Genomic DNA, 17,558 nt, shown 5'->3' with positions numbered 1-17,558 from the left:
GCCGACAAAACTTGGTAAGACCATGTGATGTATTTCCACACACTTCCTCCCCTTCGGGCAGGATGTGGTCTCCACAGTGTCTTCCCTTTGGGAGTGACACCCTCCCCCCCCCAACGCGGACACTTATGGCCCCCAGGCGATTGATTTCCATTCTTTTTTGGGGAGAAAAAAGAAGAGAGTAGGCCACAGCTGGGGTAGCCTGTCCCCATTTTTTTTTGGGCAGTCGACTTGTCCCCGAGGTGCAGGGGACCAAACGACGCTTGTAGGAGCTTTGGGGGATGCCAGGTGCGCTGGATATGAGGCACACAGTGGTCTGCCCGTCTCGCACCGCCAGTCCACATAACACAGTTCAGCTAGTTGTGGCATTTCGTATAGGGACCCCTAGTGTTACTACATCAACACAACATTGAGTCAGTGACAGATAGGGAACGTCCTGGTTATTTTCGTAACCTCCGTTTCCTGATGGAGGGAACGAGATGTTGTGTCCCTCCTGCCACAACACTGAACTACCCGCTGAAATGGCTGGGACCTTGTCTCGGCTCCTCAGCACAAAACCTGAATGAGTGGTTGTGAGCCAGCTCCTTTTATACCCGTATGTCCGGGGGAGTGGCATGCAAATTCCACTCGCCAATTCCCATTGGCCTTTTCTCAAAGATCAGAGGTATTTGGGGCTCCCAAGAGCGACCCCTAGTGTCACTACATCGACACAATGTCTCGTTCCCTCCATCAGGGAATGGTTACAAAAGTAACCAGGACGTTTTGTCTTACAACAGTTCAGAAAGATCAATCAAAACACAGCAAATGATGCTTTCTCACCTTCAAAATCAAAAGTGATCAAAAGAAAGCCTCAAAAGTGACCTGTTACTGTCTAAATGGCCTTGTTTACAGCTAGTCTTATCCATGTCGGGCGGTTGTATGTACAAACCCAAATCCGAAAAAATTGGTGATCTGTAAATTCTATTCACCCTGTGGTATATTGAAAGCACTATAACAACACATTATCTGATATTTTACCTTGTTTTACAAATTTAAGTTAAGTACATTTAATTAATTTTTGTTTTTTTGGGAAATATAAACTTATTTCAAATCAGATGATTGCAACACATTCCAAAAAAAGTTGGGACAGTTGGAGCCCTGCTGGAAAATCCAGCTTAATTATAGAGAATTTCACAGACACATCTAAGTAAACAAAGCAGAAAATGCAGCTCTGCTCATGGATATCTGCTTTATGTTCTGCTACGTGCCTCAAAGGAAACTCTGAATATCTTTTAAAGATTTGATGTCACTAATCTGGCAAATTTTGGCAAATTCTTTGATTATGTTGTCCTCAAATGCGCTCTTTGTATCAACGCAGAAACTTGTGAACACAACTCGGCTTCCAGATGGACTGATAAAACGTCCTGTGTCCGTTTACTCATGGAAGTTCCATCAAACCAGCCAATCAGATCGAGTTGATCGAGAAAGCGTTTTCCACTTTTTGTGTGACAGTTAGTGCACGGACTGTGGGCAGTCCGAGGCTGAGACTAGGCCAACAGATGTTAGTTAAAGGTATAGTTCACCAAAAAATTTAAATTCTCTCATCATTTACTCACCATCATGCCATCCCAGATGTGTATGACTTTCCTCCTCTGAACATTTTTAGAAGAATATTTAAGCTCTATAGATCTTTACAATGCAAGTGAATGGGTGCCAAATTTTGAGGCTCCAAAAAGCACATAAAGGCAGAATAGAGGTAATCCATAAGACTCCAGTGGTTAAATCTATATCTTCAGAAGCGATATGATTGGTGTGGGTGAGAAACAGATCAATATTTAAGTCCTTTTTTACAAGGAATTCTTCTCCCTGCCCAGTAGGTGGCAATATGTACAAAGAATGCAGATCGACAAAAACAAAATAAGAAAAATGACAGTGGAGATTTATAAACCATTTCAAGGATGTAAACAATAACAAAGGAATTCGAATGCTACTGTGCATGTCTGGCCCTGAAGCATTTCCGGTAGCGGCATTTTTATAATCCAGAACTGTCAAAATACAATGACTAGCGCGTACTTTTAGAGTCAAGCTAAAACAGAACAAATAAGATATTTGAAAAAACTGAAAACAATGAGGTATCATTACCGGATCCTTTAAATAAGATTCTGAGTAAACACATTTTCTCAAAGAACATCAAATGTTTACCTGAAGTGACTTATCCAGACGTGTTAAGTGCGTCTACGTGAGAGGCGATGAAAGTGTATCGTTGTTTAGATGCTAACAATTATTTCCTCAGCCGAACCTGTCATATTGTGAACATTTTGAATGAGGCCAAAGTCTCTACAAAAATTGAAAGTTAGCAAATGCAACATTCATTTGTAAAAGTTTTGTACAATCAGGCTAAAACAATGGTTCAGACACCATCCTGCATAATTATAATGTGAATGGAGTGAGAATATACATTATTGCTCCCATATAAACCCTCAAAACCACTTGATCTGACAAAGACAGAAAGATAGATGGGTAAATTTGGTTGTCAATTGCTGTGAAATTAGGCTAATCAGAATCGTTAAGAGGTTTTTCCATCCATTAGACATAACAAGATGCATTACATAAGCATGTCTAGACGAAGATTAGACTGAAATTTGACTTTTTAAGCAGGAGAGAATTTGCAAAGTTTATGCTAGTGAAATTATGTTGGCATAGCTGCATATGTTCAATACCTTAAAAGGCTTAATTTAGCAGATAATGACCAGAAACCCCAAAATAATAATTAATGGACAAATGAAAGGCACATGCTAATGCACTCAGATACTCTTTCCACTAGACTGCATATAATTTTGGGCTAACTGAAGTGTTTTCCTAAAATTTACCAAATGGTACAGACCATATAGGCCTACTTGATGTCATAAGTGATAAATTATGGATTTTTTTAAGACTTGAAAATAGACCCCCTGCAGACAGATATAAACATCCTGGTGAAAAATTAAACAGAGTTGATGAGGGACTATTTTTCAACATTTAATCTGACTACTCCATTCTCCTAATGGGGAGGCATATGTAAGCGTATATATTCTCTGCATGTGTGGGAGCCATAAAAGAACATTTAATTTCAGATGTCTGTTTTTTACTCAATAGTAAGAGTTTATTTTTCAAATGAAACAGACTCCCTGGTTTAAAGATAATAATTTACCTGTCAGAATCGCAGCGGAAGCTCGATCAGCAAGAGGCCATCCTGAATATGCTTGAATCTGTCAATGTTAAATGTAACTAATTTAACAACTTTATATCTTTCCGATGTCCTATCACGTAATCAAGACAACAAAAAAAGAAGAAAAAAAAAATGCAGGCTAAAATTCCCTTTTCACCTAAATAGGCCTGCTCAAGTTTAAATGAGGCAGTTTTGCAACTGATTCATATGAAAACAACAGAAAAAAAAAAGAGAAAACAGCACTTTCCCGCTCATATTTACTGACAAATTGCTAAAGATCAAGACCAAAACACACTGTGAAATGACCTAACAAAACAATTATTACAAGTTCTCCATCGTGTGGTAAGTGTCTAAATTGCATCACACATCTGGAAGTGTCTGTATTGACCTTATCCACAGCAGCGTAATCTTTGATTTTTGACGAGAATGACAACGAGACTGTGAGGTATAGACATACTGTATCTTCAGTGGGTTTTACAGTTGTTTAAATTGTTTTTGGATCCTTCCGCTGACAAAACATTGAAAAAATATTGGTAATGCATTCATCATGTCTCATTATATGTCTTATAATATGATAAAACTTATCCTCAAAGTTGTAATGTAATATACAGTATATCTTAAGTATTGTAAAAGTGCTGTCTACAAAAGCAGCATAGTGTAAACAGTGATAAGGATTTTACTTAAGGATTTAAGTAAAGTTACAAAAGAAATTGTAATTGTAATTGTCTTCTTATATACAATTATAAAATAAATTTCAATAAAAGTCAAGATTATATAATGGAATTTATATATATATATATATATATATATATATATATATATATATATATATATATATATATATATATATATATATATATATATATATATATATATATATATATATATATATATATACTGTATATATAATGCACAGAACACAGAAGGAACACTTATTCTTGATGTAAAGTTTGAGACAGGAAGAAAAACACGTGTAAAGCTACAAGGTTAAAACATATGTAATGTCTTGTAATATCTTATAACCATGTTAACAAGAAGACATTGCTTTTGTCACTTTACTTAAAGCATACCTAATATATATATTTAATAAAAATAGATATAACACATTATAACTTCTACTGATGTTGCTCATGTTATAATGCATTTTATTCTAAGATATAACTATGAATAGGTAAGTATTATAATTATGGTTACAATTATTAATGAGAAGTTACAACAAATTATGAGACTTTACAAATGCATTATACTGGATTTATAATGCATTTAAAATGCATTATAAATATGGGCTTCATAAAAAGTGCTACCAAAATGTCTTTCAAAGAAATTTCAGTAGACAAAAGACTCAACATGAGTTGTGGAAAATTAGATGTGATCTAGGAGGTTTTTGATAGCTTTACAGTGCATGTCACTGAAGAGACTGGAAGTCTATCCCTTACAGCATTATTTGCATTCCCATCAAAAATCAAAGACGACGCTACTTTGAATAAGGTCTATAATGATCAAATAATGTTCTACATACTAAATAATGTGCAGTACTGTATAAAGGTTTTAACATTAAAATGTCCTGACAGAGTGTAGGTCAAGAAGATGAATATTTAGATGTAACACATTTACATTTAAAAAAATTACCAAAAAATCAACTGTGTTTATTGTCACAATGAAAAAACATATTTAAATATTCACAGTCAAGCTCAGTTTAGCTTTTTTAAACTCTTTTAATCCATTTTGTAGTAATGTCCATTGTTTCCTACCACCATTTCCTCAACCCTCTCCAGCAACGTTGTCACGTGAGATTCCCGATGTCTGTTGTCAAACACATAACATCTCTTCCCACACTTTCTAACCAGCCATTCCAGGTCCCCATTTCTCTTGACATGTTGCTGGCCACTTTCTCCTAGCGTCTCCCCCCAGGTGAGCAGGACAATAGTATGCTTCCATGCGCCCTCTCCTAGCACAGACATGGTACGTTCCACTGCACACCTGTACTGACCAGTGAAGGATACATAAGCAGGTATTAACAAGATGAAGGCATGTGGTCCTGGCTGGCATAGGGACACACTATGAGGGATATGTATTTTTAACATGTCTTTGCTATCAGTTCCAGATCGCCATTTCAAACCTTGAGGCTCCACGAGAGTAAGGTGCCTGCCAGATATATCTCCCCTCCAAGGGTTGCTTCCGTCTGCATCAGGCCCCAATAAAATGTGTCTAGCTAAGCAACGTGAAGACCAAGTGTCCCCCAGAAGCATCAGTCTTAACTCCGAGATGGGGAAGTCTATGCCTTGGGTTGTTTGAAAACCATGGCTTGAAGAGTCAAAGAAGTCTTCCTCACTTTCCACATCAGAAATGCCACCCAGCTCTTTTTCTGCATAGATTTCAGCATCTTTCTGTTGATACTTGACTTCCAGTGTCCCTTTACCATTATAAGCCTTTACGAGTCTGTTATTTGCAGAGGAAGAAATCAACTCCATTTTCTGTTCATCGTTCCTTTCTTTTCCAATTCCGTTATGCTTTTTCTCTCTTGCATCGCTCTCACAAATGCTACCATCTACTCCAACTTCCTGGTACATTTTATGGATGTGTTCTGTTTCTGCTTGTTTCCCATTAAATTCAGCATTGCTTTTCCATTGTTGATACTTTGAGAAAGGCACTTTGTTTACCAGTTTGAGCTCTGTGTTATACAGATATTTCTCCCATTTTTCAAGCTCTTCTCGCTTGTTTTTCAGATTGTCTTGTTCATTATTTAAGTCCTGTATTCTGCTCTCCAGTTGGTTTTTACATTCCTCCAGCTCTTTTTCTTTCACCTCTAAAGTTATTTTTAGGACTTCTAGCATTTGCGTTTTTGTCTCAAAATCAGTTTCGTTTTTCTTCACATCTAGTTCTCGGGTTTGCAGGAATTTATCTTTATCTGTCATGTTATTATCTTGGATTTTGAGCTCAGTTTCTAAGTGGCGTAACTCTGTTTCTCTGGTATCTAAAGCAAGTTCTCTGTCTTTCAAAACGTCCTGTTGTTTCTTGAGGCCGTTAAACATGTCTTCATTCTGTTGTTTCTCCTGTTGCAACTGTTCTTCCCTATTTTGCATGACTTGCTGTCTTTTCTCCAAGTATATTTCTTTACTCTTCAGCTTCTGCTCTCTCTGAGAAAGTGCCTCTTCACTTTTGATCAGTTTTTGCTCCCTTTTTCCTAACACTTCTTTAATGCATTCGAGCTCAATTAATTTTTGCTCTCGTTTTTTCACATCTTGATTTAGCTCCATGAGCATTTTGTCTTTGAGTTCAAGGTCCTTCTCTCTCTGAACAAGTTCTTCCTCCTTATTCTGTAATCCATCTTTTCTTTGTAGAAGATCATATTCCTTATTACTCAATTCAGCTTGCCATTTTTCTACATCCTGTTTGTTGTTGTCAAGTTCCTTTGAGTTGTTTGATAGCTCTTGGATCATTACTTCCAACATCTGTTCTCGTTTTTGAAGTTCATTTTCTCTCTTTTCCAGATTCTCTCTCAGCACTTTCAAAGAATTTTCTTCTTCTTTAAGAATATGTTGTTCTTTCGCAAAATTCTCCTCAGTTTCTTGAAGTTCTTCTTCTCTCCTCTTCAGCTGTTGTCTAAGGTTTTCCCAATTTTTCTCCTGTTTTTCAGTCGAATCTCTCATTTCCTTTTGCTTGCTCTCCAATACTTTCTCAGTTTCCTCTAGCTCTTCCCTTTCACTTTTTATCTGTTGCTCTTTTACTTTTATATTTTCCTCCCTATCCATAATTTCTTGCTGTCGTTTCTCGATCTCTTCTCTCATTCTTTCCACATCTGCAGCCAAACATTTGTTGTTTTGACACTCAATTTCAAGATTTTTCTGCATGTCCCTAATCTCTCGCTCTAAATTATTAATTTCATCCTGTCTTGTTACCAAATCGAGTTTGTTTTGTTCTAGTTCCTTCAACTGATCTGCTAAATTCTCTTCTCTTTTTTCTACCTCCCTCTCTCTTCTGTGAAGTTCCTGTTCTCTCTCTGATTCTTGAATCTCAAGTTCTTTTCTCTCGATCAATCTCTCATCATAATATGCCTTCATCTCTTTCATCTCAGTCTCCTTCTCATTCTGCTTCTCTTTTAATTCCTCCAGCACCTGTTTAAGCTGATCTATCTCTTGTTCTTGCCCTTTCATTTGCTTCAGAGTCTGAGCGTCTTTGGTTTTTTGCATCTCATAGCGGACAAATATCTCTTTAATTTCGGTCTCTCTTCTTTCCTCTGCTTCTCTGTGAGCTTGCAGATCTCTCTCAAAACCCTCACACTTAAACTTCAGCTCTTCTAATTCTTTTGCCAGTTCTGCATTCATGCTTTGCAATATGTCAATTCTTTCTTGGTCTTCCTTGTATTGCTGTCTTAGCTCTTCCAAACTTCTTTCATTGTCTCCAAGTTGGCGCTGTAACTGATTTATGGTGTTCTCTTTCATTTCAATTGCCAGTCTATTTTCCTTTTCTACATGTCTGATTCTTTCCTCATGCTGATTTTTTAGTCTTTCCATCTCCTCTGACATCATCTGATTCTTTCTTTTATAATCCTCAATTTTTATTTCAAACTCTTCCTCTAAATGTTTCAATTGTGCTGCACTTTCTTCAGTATTTTCCTGAATGCTTTCTCTTAACTTTTCCAAGCCTCTGTGTTTATTGTTGATAATTTGCCTCAGTGTGTCCATTTCTTTGTCTTTCTCCAGATCTCTTTCTTTTAGTTTGGTTATTTCCACTTCTTTGGTTTTCACTTCTTCCAGCAAAAGTTTCAGTTGAGAAGCACTTTCTTTGGTATTTAAATTAATACTGTCTTTCAACTTTTCTATGTCTATATGTTTGACAATAATATTTTGCCTCAGTATGTCCATTTCTTTGTCTTTGTCTAGGTCTGTTTGCTTCAATTTGGCTATTTCCTCTTCTTTTACATTGAATTCTTCCATTAATTTTTTTAGTTGTGCTGCACTTTCTTCAATATTTGACTGAATACTGCATTTCAACATTTCAATTTCTTTCTGATTCTTGCTAATGCTTTGCTGCAGTGTGTCGATTTCTGCATTTTTCTTCAAGTCACTTTGTCGTAATTTGGTAATTTCCTCTCCTTTTCTAATCAGCTCATCCTCTATTTTTTTCATTTGAGCTGCACTTTCTTCAGTATTTGCCCGGATGCTGTCTCTGAACTTTTGTATTTCTGTCTGTTTTTCACTTATATTTTGCCTCAGTGTGTTCATTTCTTCCTCTTTTTCCAGGTCTGTTTGTTTTAATTTGACTATTTCCTTTTCTTTTACCTTGAATTCATCCTGTAACTGTTTCAGTTGAGCTGCACTTTCCTCAATAATTGACTGAATGCTCTCTTTTAACTTTTCTATGTCTTTCTGTTTTTCGCAAATCTTTTGCTGGAGTGTGTCAATTTCTCTGTCTTTCTCCTGGTCTGTTTGTTTTAATTTGACTATTTCCTCTTCTTTTCTTTTTGATTCTTTCTCTGAATGTTTCATTTGAGCTGCACTTTTTTCAATATTTTCCTCAATACTATCTTTCAACTTTTCTATGTTTTTTCTCAGTGTGTCAAGTTCTCTGTCTTTCTCCAAGTCTCTTTGTCTTAACTTGGCTATTTCTTCTTCTTTCTCCTGCAGTTTCTCTTGTGTTTCAACATTTCGATGCAGCTCTTTCTTTTTATCTCTTCTTGTTTGCTCATGCTCCTGACGCAGGGCAACTATTTCTTCATCTTTCCCTACAAGTTTATCTAAGAGTGTGTTGTATTTCTCCACAACATCTCCATGCATTTCTCTCTCCGTGTCCGTGATTTTTACTTGCTCTTGGAATGATATCCGTAGCTCTTCCATCTCTTGTGTCATCATCTCTATCACTTCACTCAGTTTGTCCATCTCTTTCTCCCTCTTTTCATCTCTTTCTCTCCATCTTTCACATTGTTCTCTTTCTCTGCTCTCAGCCTTCTGAATTTCTGTGAGAATGTTTTCTATTTTATTGTCCTTTTCTTTCAGTTTGCTCTCTGTATCTTTCTTGTTCTGTTCGATGTGTTCTTCATACTTGCGTTGTGATGCATCCATCTCTTTCTGTGTTTCTTCAGCTTTTTTTTTTAGCATATCTTTCTCATTTTCTGCATCAACCAGTTTGTTTCTCAATTTATTTATCTCATCCTGGTGTACTCGTTGCAATTCTTCCTCTCTCTCCTTTCGTTCTTGCTCTTTCTCTACACCCATTCGTTCCACTTCCAGCAGTTTTATTTGAAGTTCATCCACTTTTTCTTTAAGTTCTTCCCCCTCTCTGTCTCTTTCCTCTAATCGCATTACCAGTTGCTCTTTTTCTCGAAGTCCCTGTTTAAAAGCCGCCATGACTTTGCTTATTTCTGTGGTCAGCTCTTGTATCTCCCTCTCCCTGTCTTCCGTCAACCATGCCATCCTCTCCTCCAATTCGCCCATCATGCTCTTCCTGTCATCTTCACCCTTGTATGGCGCCTCCTCCCTTTCTGTCTTCCCAGGGGAATACACTTTGTCTTTTTTTCGTCTTTCGAAAAACCACCTAATGCTCCTCACCTCTCTTTCCTTCATTTTCTTTAGTTCTTCTTCCTGCCGTTGAATCTTCTCATTAAACTCCTTAAACTTAAGTTGGAATTTCTCATTCTTTTGTTTTCCTAACTCCTGAATCTCATGCACTAGTGGCGAGAAGGCCTCGCACCAATTTCCTGCTACCATTTTCTCAATCTTCTCAAGAAGTCCAGTTATCTGTGCTGAGGAATTCCAACCTTTCAAACAAGAGTTGCTGCTGATGACGTGGAACCTATTTGAACATCTTTCCATCAGCCAGTGGAGATCTTTGCCTCCTCCTTGAATATGCTGCTCAATAGTGACTCCCTCTCGAAGCTGATCACCTCTTGTGAAGAGAAGAATTGTATGTCTCCAAACTGTCTCCCCTAGAAGCTCCAGATGCTCTCGGACTGCTGGAGCTTGGACGAGCGCATCCACTCTCAGCGTCAGAAGAATAGCATGAGGTCCTGGAGGACACAGTGTCACACTCATTCCGATTTCTCGCTTCACTCTTTCTGGAGTTATTCCCTCTGGTCCACCCTCCCATCCAGGCACATCCACCACCGTGACCAGTCTGTTTGAAACCTCCGCCTGATGTCGTAAACATTCCTCTGTAGCATCTCCAATTTTAAAGTATCCTGATCCTCCGAGGATGGCATTCCCAGCAGAACTTTTCCCTGTCTCCCGCTCTCCAAGTAGAACAAGTCTCAGCTCTGGAAGACGCCGTGAACCTCTAGAGAAGAGATTCCTTTCGTCCAAGTCTTCAACTTGAAGATTATCATCTAGCAGGGATAAAGACACAATACAAATGATAGCTCAATAAAGATGGTATCTGTAAATTATACTTTTTGTAGAAATATCATTACATCACACTTATTTTGTTAATTCTTTTGCCAAGCCCAAATTATCAACATCAGGGGTTTTCAAACTGAGGGCCGGAAGGGGTTAGGGGGTCTGTGAAAAATTTCAGCAGAAAAAAAAAAAGTGGAAAATAAAAGTTAACATTTTCCAAATTAGACTTTATTACTGTTTCAGGCTGGGTTTCCCAAAGCACTAAGTAGAACGTTAGTCACACACAAGTACAGTGTTATGTAGATTGCTTCTGAAATGTAATATGGTACTGATGACAGATTACACAACTAAACCAAAATATAACTCTTTTTTCACTGTACATCTTGCTATTGCTGTCTCTAGGCACGATCATGATTTCAAGCACAATTACACTTCCAAGTGCCATCTAGTGCTCTGCGCATGTGTCAAGTACTAGGAAGTGTAATCAAGCATGAAATCAGATTGCACCTAGAGACTGCAATGGGAAGATGTACAGTGAAAAAGGAGTTATATTTTGGTCTGTTCTCACTCAAAACCGATTAGATCACTTCAGAAAACATTGATAAACCCACTGGAGCCTTTATGTGCTTTTGGAACTTCAAAGTTCTGTCCCCCATTCATTTACATTGTATGGACTTACAGAGCTGAGATATTTTTCTAAAACATTTTGTATTCAGCAGAAGAAAGAAAGCCATAGACATCTGGGATGAGTAAATGATGAGAGAATTTTCATTTTTGAGTGATCTATCCCTTTAAGTTTACATCCAAAGGAACAAAACTATAGGCTAAGTGAGAGCTCCTTATAATGATTCACATTATGTGCTATTGCATTATATTCATTTTCTAGGGTCACTTTCTTTAATCTCTATAAAGTTGAGCTTCAATACATCTGAAAACCCGTCTTACCAGAGACATCATTATATCTTTTATTAAATTCAGTAGCAGTTAATAACTTTCAGCACATCTACAAGATTATATACAATTTCCATGTTTGACAGTATTTCTGCACTATTTTCATGTTGAGAAGACAAACTCCTGGACATATTGGTGAAAGTTGCTGCCTTTGTTATGTACCTTTTGACGAGACAGCTCCTGTAACGAAGCACCGAAGTCATTTTAAATAATAAGTCATCTATGTCTTACTCATACGACGTTAGTATAAATGAACTTAAAAGCTTAAGATGCAACATTATTGGGAAACCCAGCCTTATTCTGCTTTCTAAAGTCTGTTTGGACAGAGTTATTTTATTCTTTTGACAACCATAAAAAAAAGTTTTTAATCTCTCCGAAGTGTTATTTTAGCTTTATCTAGACTTTAGCTTTATCTTATTTGTGTAAAACACTATTTTCTGTAAAGCTGCTTTGGATCAAAATGTATTGATTTAAATATTTCCCTTGATACAAATACATTTGAATTTACTTGAAAATTATTCTCTTCAGATTTATACATTCAACATTAAACAGTAATGGATAGAAAATAGATACACTGTAAACTTTTCAAGGCTTTCCAGGTAATATTTTTTTTTTGGCTTTAGTACAATGATACTATAAAAAGATCTAATTTTGCAAACATGTTGAGTTTATATCACGATTTCTATTTTTCTCACACAGTATAAATGGTTCTTCATACGTGAAAATATTTAGCTGCCTTTATAATTTAGGAAAAGGGTCCCTCGCACAGAAATTGCCATATTTGGGAGTCCTTGGAATTTAAGTTTGAAAACCCCTGATCTTTTAAAATCACCTTGTTAAAGGAAACTTTTGTCGTCATTTATTCACATAATTCCAAAACCTGTATTATTTTCTTTCTTCTGTGAAACACAAAAGGAGATGTTAGACAGAATGTCCAAGCTTCTGTTTCCCTTACAATGAAAACAGGTGGTGATTTTCACTGCCAAGCTTAAATGGCATAAAAGTTTAATAATCCATGACATCATGACTCGTGCACTACATTCCAAGTCTTCTGAAGCCAAAAAATAGATTTGTGTCACAAGCAGACTGAAATTTAAGCCATTATTTACATTGGCAGTCTGTCAGAGGGCACAAGGGAGGCTGAGCCTCCTCAAATATGTATTCAAAATGAACATAGAAAATTAACCATTTGAATAAATGTACCTACTAGATGGTACATTGATTAAAACAGTTAATTTTCTATAAATTATGTCATAAATTATGACAAATTTTCCTTTAATAAGGTGATTTTAAAAGATAAGGGGTTTTGAAACTTTTTAGAACATTATATATATAGGGCTGTCAAACGATTAAAATATTTAATCGCGATTAATCGCATTTTTTAAGTTAATTGCGATTAATCGCAATATCTTTATAAACATGAGTGGACAAAATATGCTTCATCCAGATGTATTTTTCAGTCATCCACACAAAATCTACCCCACCAACAGAGCTGAACAACAGAAAATGAACACAGAACAACTCAATTCAAATTGTGTACAACATGGTAGTTGTAAGTGTATTATGACAGGATTTATTCGCTTCTTTTTATAGAGTTTTGACAGACATGCAAAAAAAACTTGGCACTGTCATTTACAATTGATAACTCTGTGCAAAATACATCAAAAAACCCTTTTAGACCCCGGTCACAATTGTAGCCGGTGGGATTAAATGGGTTAACCAGTGTAGATTACCTGCAAGGTTCCAGCGATGTCTCCAACTTCTGCATTGGCTAGTGCACTATCAAACAAAGACGCCGTGACAGAACCTTGTAGACAGCAGCAGGGTTCCGCCGCTAATCAGTACCTCAGCTCCCTATAAGAATATTACGCAGTGTACGTAGGGCACCAACTCCCTAGGGGGTTCCCAGAAACGCCACCGGCTGCCCTTACTCGCACGTTATATGTTATTCAAGGACCCGGTAGCAGTCGCGGAACACAGACAATCGCCTCGCGCTCACACTTTCACTTCGTGCTCGCACCGTGCCTCGCAACTTTTGCCACATGCTCGCACTTCGCCTCGCAGTGCAAGGCTGGTGTTCAAATGGAAGCTGTCTTGCCGCTGCAATGATGTTACAATGTTAGAAGCTCTATCTGTGCTTTGCAGGCATGTTCTACTGCTATGCAACATTGCTAAAATGCTTGTGCAGGTCTCAGCATAACGTCTCCCACCATCTGTTATTCCGACGGCAATGCATGTGACATTAGCAGCGTTTGCGCGAATTGACTCACTTCTCATGAACTACGGTGTGTTCAAAGGGTCATATTAAACTAATTTTGCGTTAACGCGTTAATTACGACAGCACTAATATATATAAATTTGTCACATATTTAATATCAAGCATGCTATTCACTGACACTTTTGTTGACTTAGTAAACAAGTACACTAACACAAAATATTAGGGGGAAATTGTTTGGTGCAGTGGAAATGACACTACAACTGTGGGACAGTCATAATTTTTTTTTTTAATTGTTAAAAATCAGTTTTACACATGAACTATTACATTGGTTTATGTTTATTTCACTCTTTGTTTAGATAATCATAGTTTTCAACATGTAAAAATGTATAGACCCACTTTCTATTAGGTGTCTTTAACAACTATGTACTTAAGCATTTGATGTAATGTACTTATTATTAGGGATGTCCCGATACCTTTTTTTGAGGAGGATGAGTACTGATACTTTCTTTTTGATAAATGCCGACACTGGTACTTGTTTTTTTTTTTATTTCTGAATTCTACATCAATAGATTATTTCAATTTTTATCGTAATGTTTTTTAAATAAATGAATTCATAAAATTTTTTATCAAATGTATGTATAACAATTAATTTCAACATGATATTATATTATTTTTATAAAATGAAGGAATATTAAACTGAACCTCACAGCAAAATCCAAAATACAACTATATAAGTTATTTTTGTAAAATAAAGTGCTTTATAACAGAGCATCACAGATGTGAGATATTGCTTAAATATAATACAATTACTATTGATTTATTATTATCAGTAGTAATAGTAGTAGTATTACAGTGAATATTACATAACTATACAGTAGTGATATATTTCTGTCCTACTTTTTCCCTTTCAATTGAGCTTTTATTTTGACAGAGCTTTTATTTTGAAGTGTTTTGTTGTTATGACTAAGGAGCTCTGACTGCTATTTAATTAAAAAAATATGTAGTCTGTATGAGCCTCATGTTAAAAAGTGAATTAGCACTCTGCCTGCTGTCATCTGCTACAAACAGTGTGTGTGATGCTCATGTTGGAGTTTTAAAAGGTATGAGCACTTTGTGTCTTTAAGTCAGCACAACACAGGCTCCACACATCACAAGTATTCATATTTAAAGTGCTGTAAATGCAAATTGCAGTGTTGTTAGATTGCACTTACATTTAAATTACCTGCATTTATTACATCTGTAGTCACACTGTTAACCTTACCCCTAATCCTAAATTCTAACCCTAATCTAAACCCGAACCCTACTCCTAAGCCTACCCCTACCTCAAACTCAGTAGCAGCAAATGTGAATGTAGTTACACAAAAAGTACATTGTATTATGTGTACTTTAATGTTAGTACATAGTAGTTAAAGACACCTACTATAAAGTGGGACCAAATGTATATATTTATTGGATTTTCAGTTTAATATGGTAAAATGTTTCCTATTCAGTTTTGATGAGACCTTCATATATATATATATATATATATATATATATAAAGTTTAAATATGTTCCTTTTAATAAAAACAACCCCTAGGATATCAAAGTGCTTTAGGTTAAAGAAGCGCCCATATGCATTTTGTTGTTATTGTTTTGGCATTTCAAAATAGTATTCTGAATTTTGAAAACATATGAATGTTGACCATCTGTGATGAATCAAATACATCTACTCACTTGTTAGCACAGATCTGATGGTTCCTTTCTGCGTCTGAGCCTCCATCAGCCTCTGTTTCTTCCTCCTCTCTCGTGCCCTCCTTTTGCCCTCCACCTCAAGCTCAATAAGAAGACGATCTGGCTCATAATATCTGCCCTGTCTCTCCTCAACCAGCTTTTCCATCTTCCTCATTAGTTCCTTCACCTGAGTTCTGTCATCAACACGCCGTTTGTTCTCGAAAACATGGAATCTGTTTCCACACCTTTCCAGAAGCCTCTGGAAGGACTTGCCCCCATTTTGAATCCTCTGTTCAATAGGAATGGAGCCCAATTCGTCCCCTCGTGTGAACAGCACCATCGTGTGATCCCACACTGCTTTGCCCAAAAGCTCTAGGTGCTCTTCAATCTGCTGATGGTAGTCTGCTGTCACTGAGGTACAGGATCGTACCACTAGAAGGACAGCATGGGGGCCTGGTGGGCACAAGGACATACTTCGCATTGTCTCTCTCCTTACCCAGCCAGGAGTACCATTAACCGGGTAGTACCATTCCCAACCAGGGGTGTCCACAACTGTAACACGCTTTCCTGCTACATCGGCACGTCTCTTCACACACTCCTCAGTTGGTTTACCTGTCTCAAACCCCCCAGCCGGGCCTAAAATGGTATTTCCAGCAGAGCTCTTCCCAGCACCTTTACGGCCTAGTAAAACCAAGCGAAGTTCAGGAAGAGGTATAGGCCGACTAAGACTTTCTCCAGTGGCTTCAACTGCCTTCTGTCTCCTCTCTGTGAAAGATAATCAGTGTTTGAATGCATTTATGGAGATCTTGAGATTTGTGGTTGTTTCTTTCCTTGCACACAGAATTGGCTTCATGCTTTTAAGGTTACATGTTAAAATATTTCAAGATTGGACATTGTGCAATGAGCAGTGCTTTCATGTGTCATGCATCATCTTCTGTCTGTCTAGTGAGATGTGGCCTAATGCTGTCTTTGTAAAAGCATTTGACACTTTTACAGTATTCGCAAAAATATTGAAATTCGCAAAAATAGTGATATGTAATTTATATGGCTTATTTCAACCCGTTCTCACTCCGAGGCTTCAAATACTGCCACTTGTGCAAGAGCCCAGTGCGTCAACAGATGGACACCAAAAGCAGTTTCCCAAGCGCATTGCTTTCAATGAGAAACGTTCAGCGTCAAAGACTGAAGCAAAGGGCGGCAGTCCCACTCTTGACTCATTCTAACACATTAAAAAATTGCCGCTACTGCACCATCCTCCCATGCTGGAGACGCTGGTTCGAATCCTGCCCGGAGCGGGTCGAGCAGGACTGGTTACAGACACGCTAGGCTCTTGCACAAGCGGCAGTATTTGACGCCTTGGTAGTGAGAACTGGTTGATTATTTGTACTTATATAAAACTCGCCATTGTTGAATTTTTTGTGAAATTTTAGGGTAAGTCGAGCTTCCCCTGTAGTCTTAAAGCAATTGCCATTGATATATATAGTAAGTGAAGGAAAAGTATTTGGACACTTTGTGGTTGTCAAAAGTTAGTGGAACATGTGGATAGTTAATATCATGAACAACATCTATGGTTACTATGCAAGGAAACCTGTGTGAACTTGGACCTTGACATCAGTTGGTTAACAGTCCTTGTAACATTTGCTCAGCAAAGAAAAGTTAGTTCTGAGAAAAGCTCTAGCACAATTTGATTGCACATGCCATTTGGTCTTATATTTTGTTATCTAATGCAATAATTTTTTCCCCAAACCCTTGTTGGGGCCACTGTATGGGGTGACTGGAACAATGTTTTCAGTTGCTATCAACCATCTGCTTTAAGATTGTGTTTCCTCTACAATTACAATCAAACGCAGCTTACCCAAGAAGAAAGAATCTTCTCTCTGTATTTCCATCTTTGTCCTTCTGCCTTTGGCCAAATATTTGTTCTTCCTGTTGTTTTTCTTGAGTTATACTTTTGATAACTGCATAATATATCCTTTGGTAACTACTAAACGTAATCTGTTCACTTCCTACCAATGCACGGAGCAGCAGTAGAGCGGAACAGGGTGCTGAAGGTGGAAGCTTGGTCACGTGACTAGCCTGTGGTTTTCTGTAACTCACACAGGAAACAGCATGTACTCTTGTGTCTTATTTGCATGGGTATGGCGGAAATCCAAGTAGTCTGTGG

At 37.4% G+C, this 17,558-nt stretch overlaps 1 protein-coding gene across 2 annotated transcripts; it reads right to left on the bottom strand.

The window, feature by feature from the left end:
* Positions 1–4,809: 4,809 nt before the first annotated feature.
* si:dkey-185m8.2 (trichohyalin) lies at positions 4,810–17,478 on the bottom strand. 2 transcript variants are annotated; one of them, XM_051718279.1, is made up of 4 exons: positions 17,250–17,478; positions 15,398–16,159; positions 5,304–10,505; positions 4,983–5,164 (listed from the first exon to the last, which is right to left on the bottom strand). In XM_051718279.1, exons 1-4 carry the CDS (start codon positions 17,281–17,283, stop codon positions 5,133–5,135), a joined length of 6,030 nt encoding a protein of 2,009 aa, XP_051574239.1. In that variant the 5' UTR covers positions 17,284–17,478; the 3' UTR covers positions 4,983–5,132. The 2 variants fall into 2 exon arrangements, with proteins under 2 accessions (XP_051574234.1, XP_051574239.1); XM_051718274.1 differs by having other exon boundaries at positions 4,810–10,505; positions 17,250–17,475.
* Positions 17,479–17,558: the final 80 nt, after the last annotated feature.

The sequence above is a fragment of the Myxocyprinus asiaticus genome, chromosome 2, assembly GCF_019703515.2.
Source record: "Myxocyprinus asiaticus isolate MX2 ecotype Aquarium Trade chromosome 2, UBuf_Myxa_2, whole genome shotgun sequence".
Taxonomy (NCBI): Eukaryota; Metazoa; Chordata; class Actinopteri; order Cypriniformes; family Catostomidae; genus Myxocyprinus; species Myxocyprinus asiaticus.
This window is presented reverse-complemented; position numbering and strand designations above follow the sequence as displayed.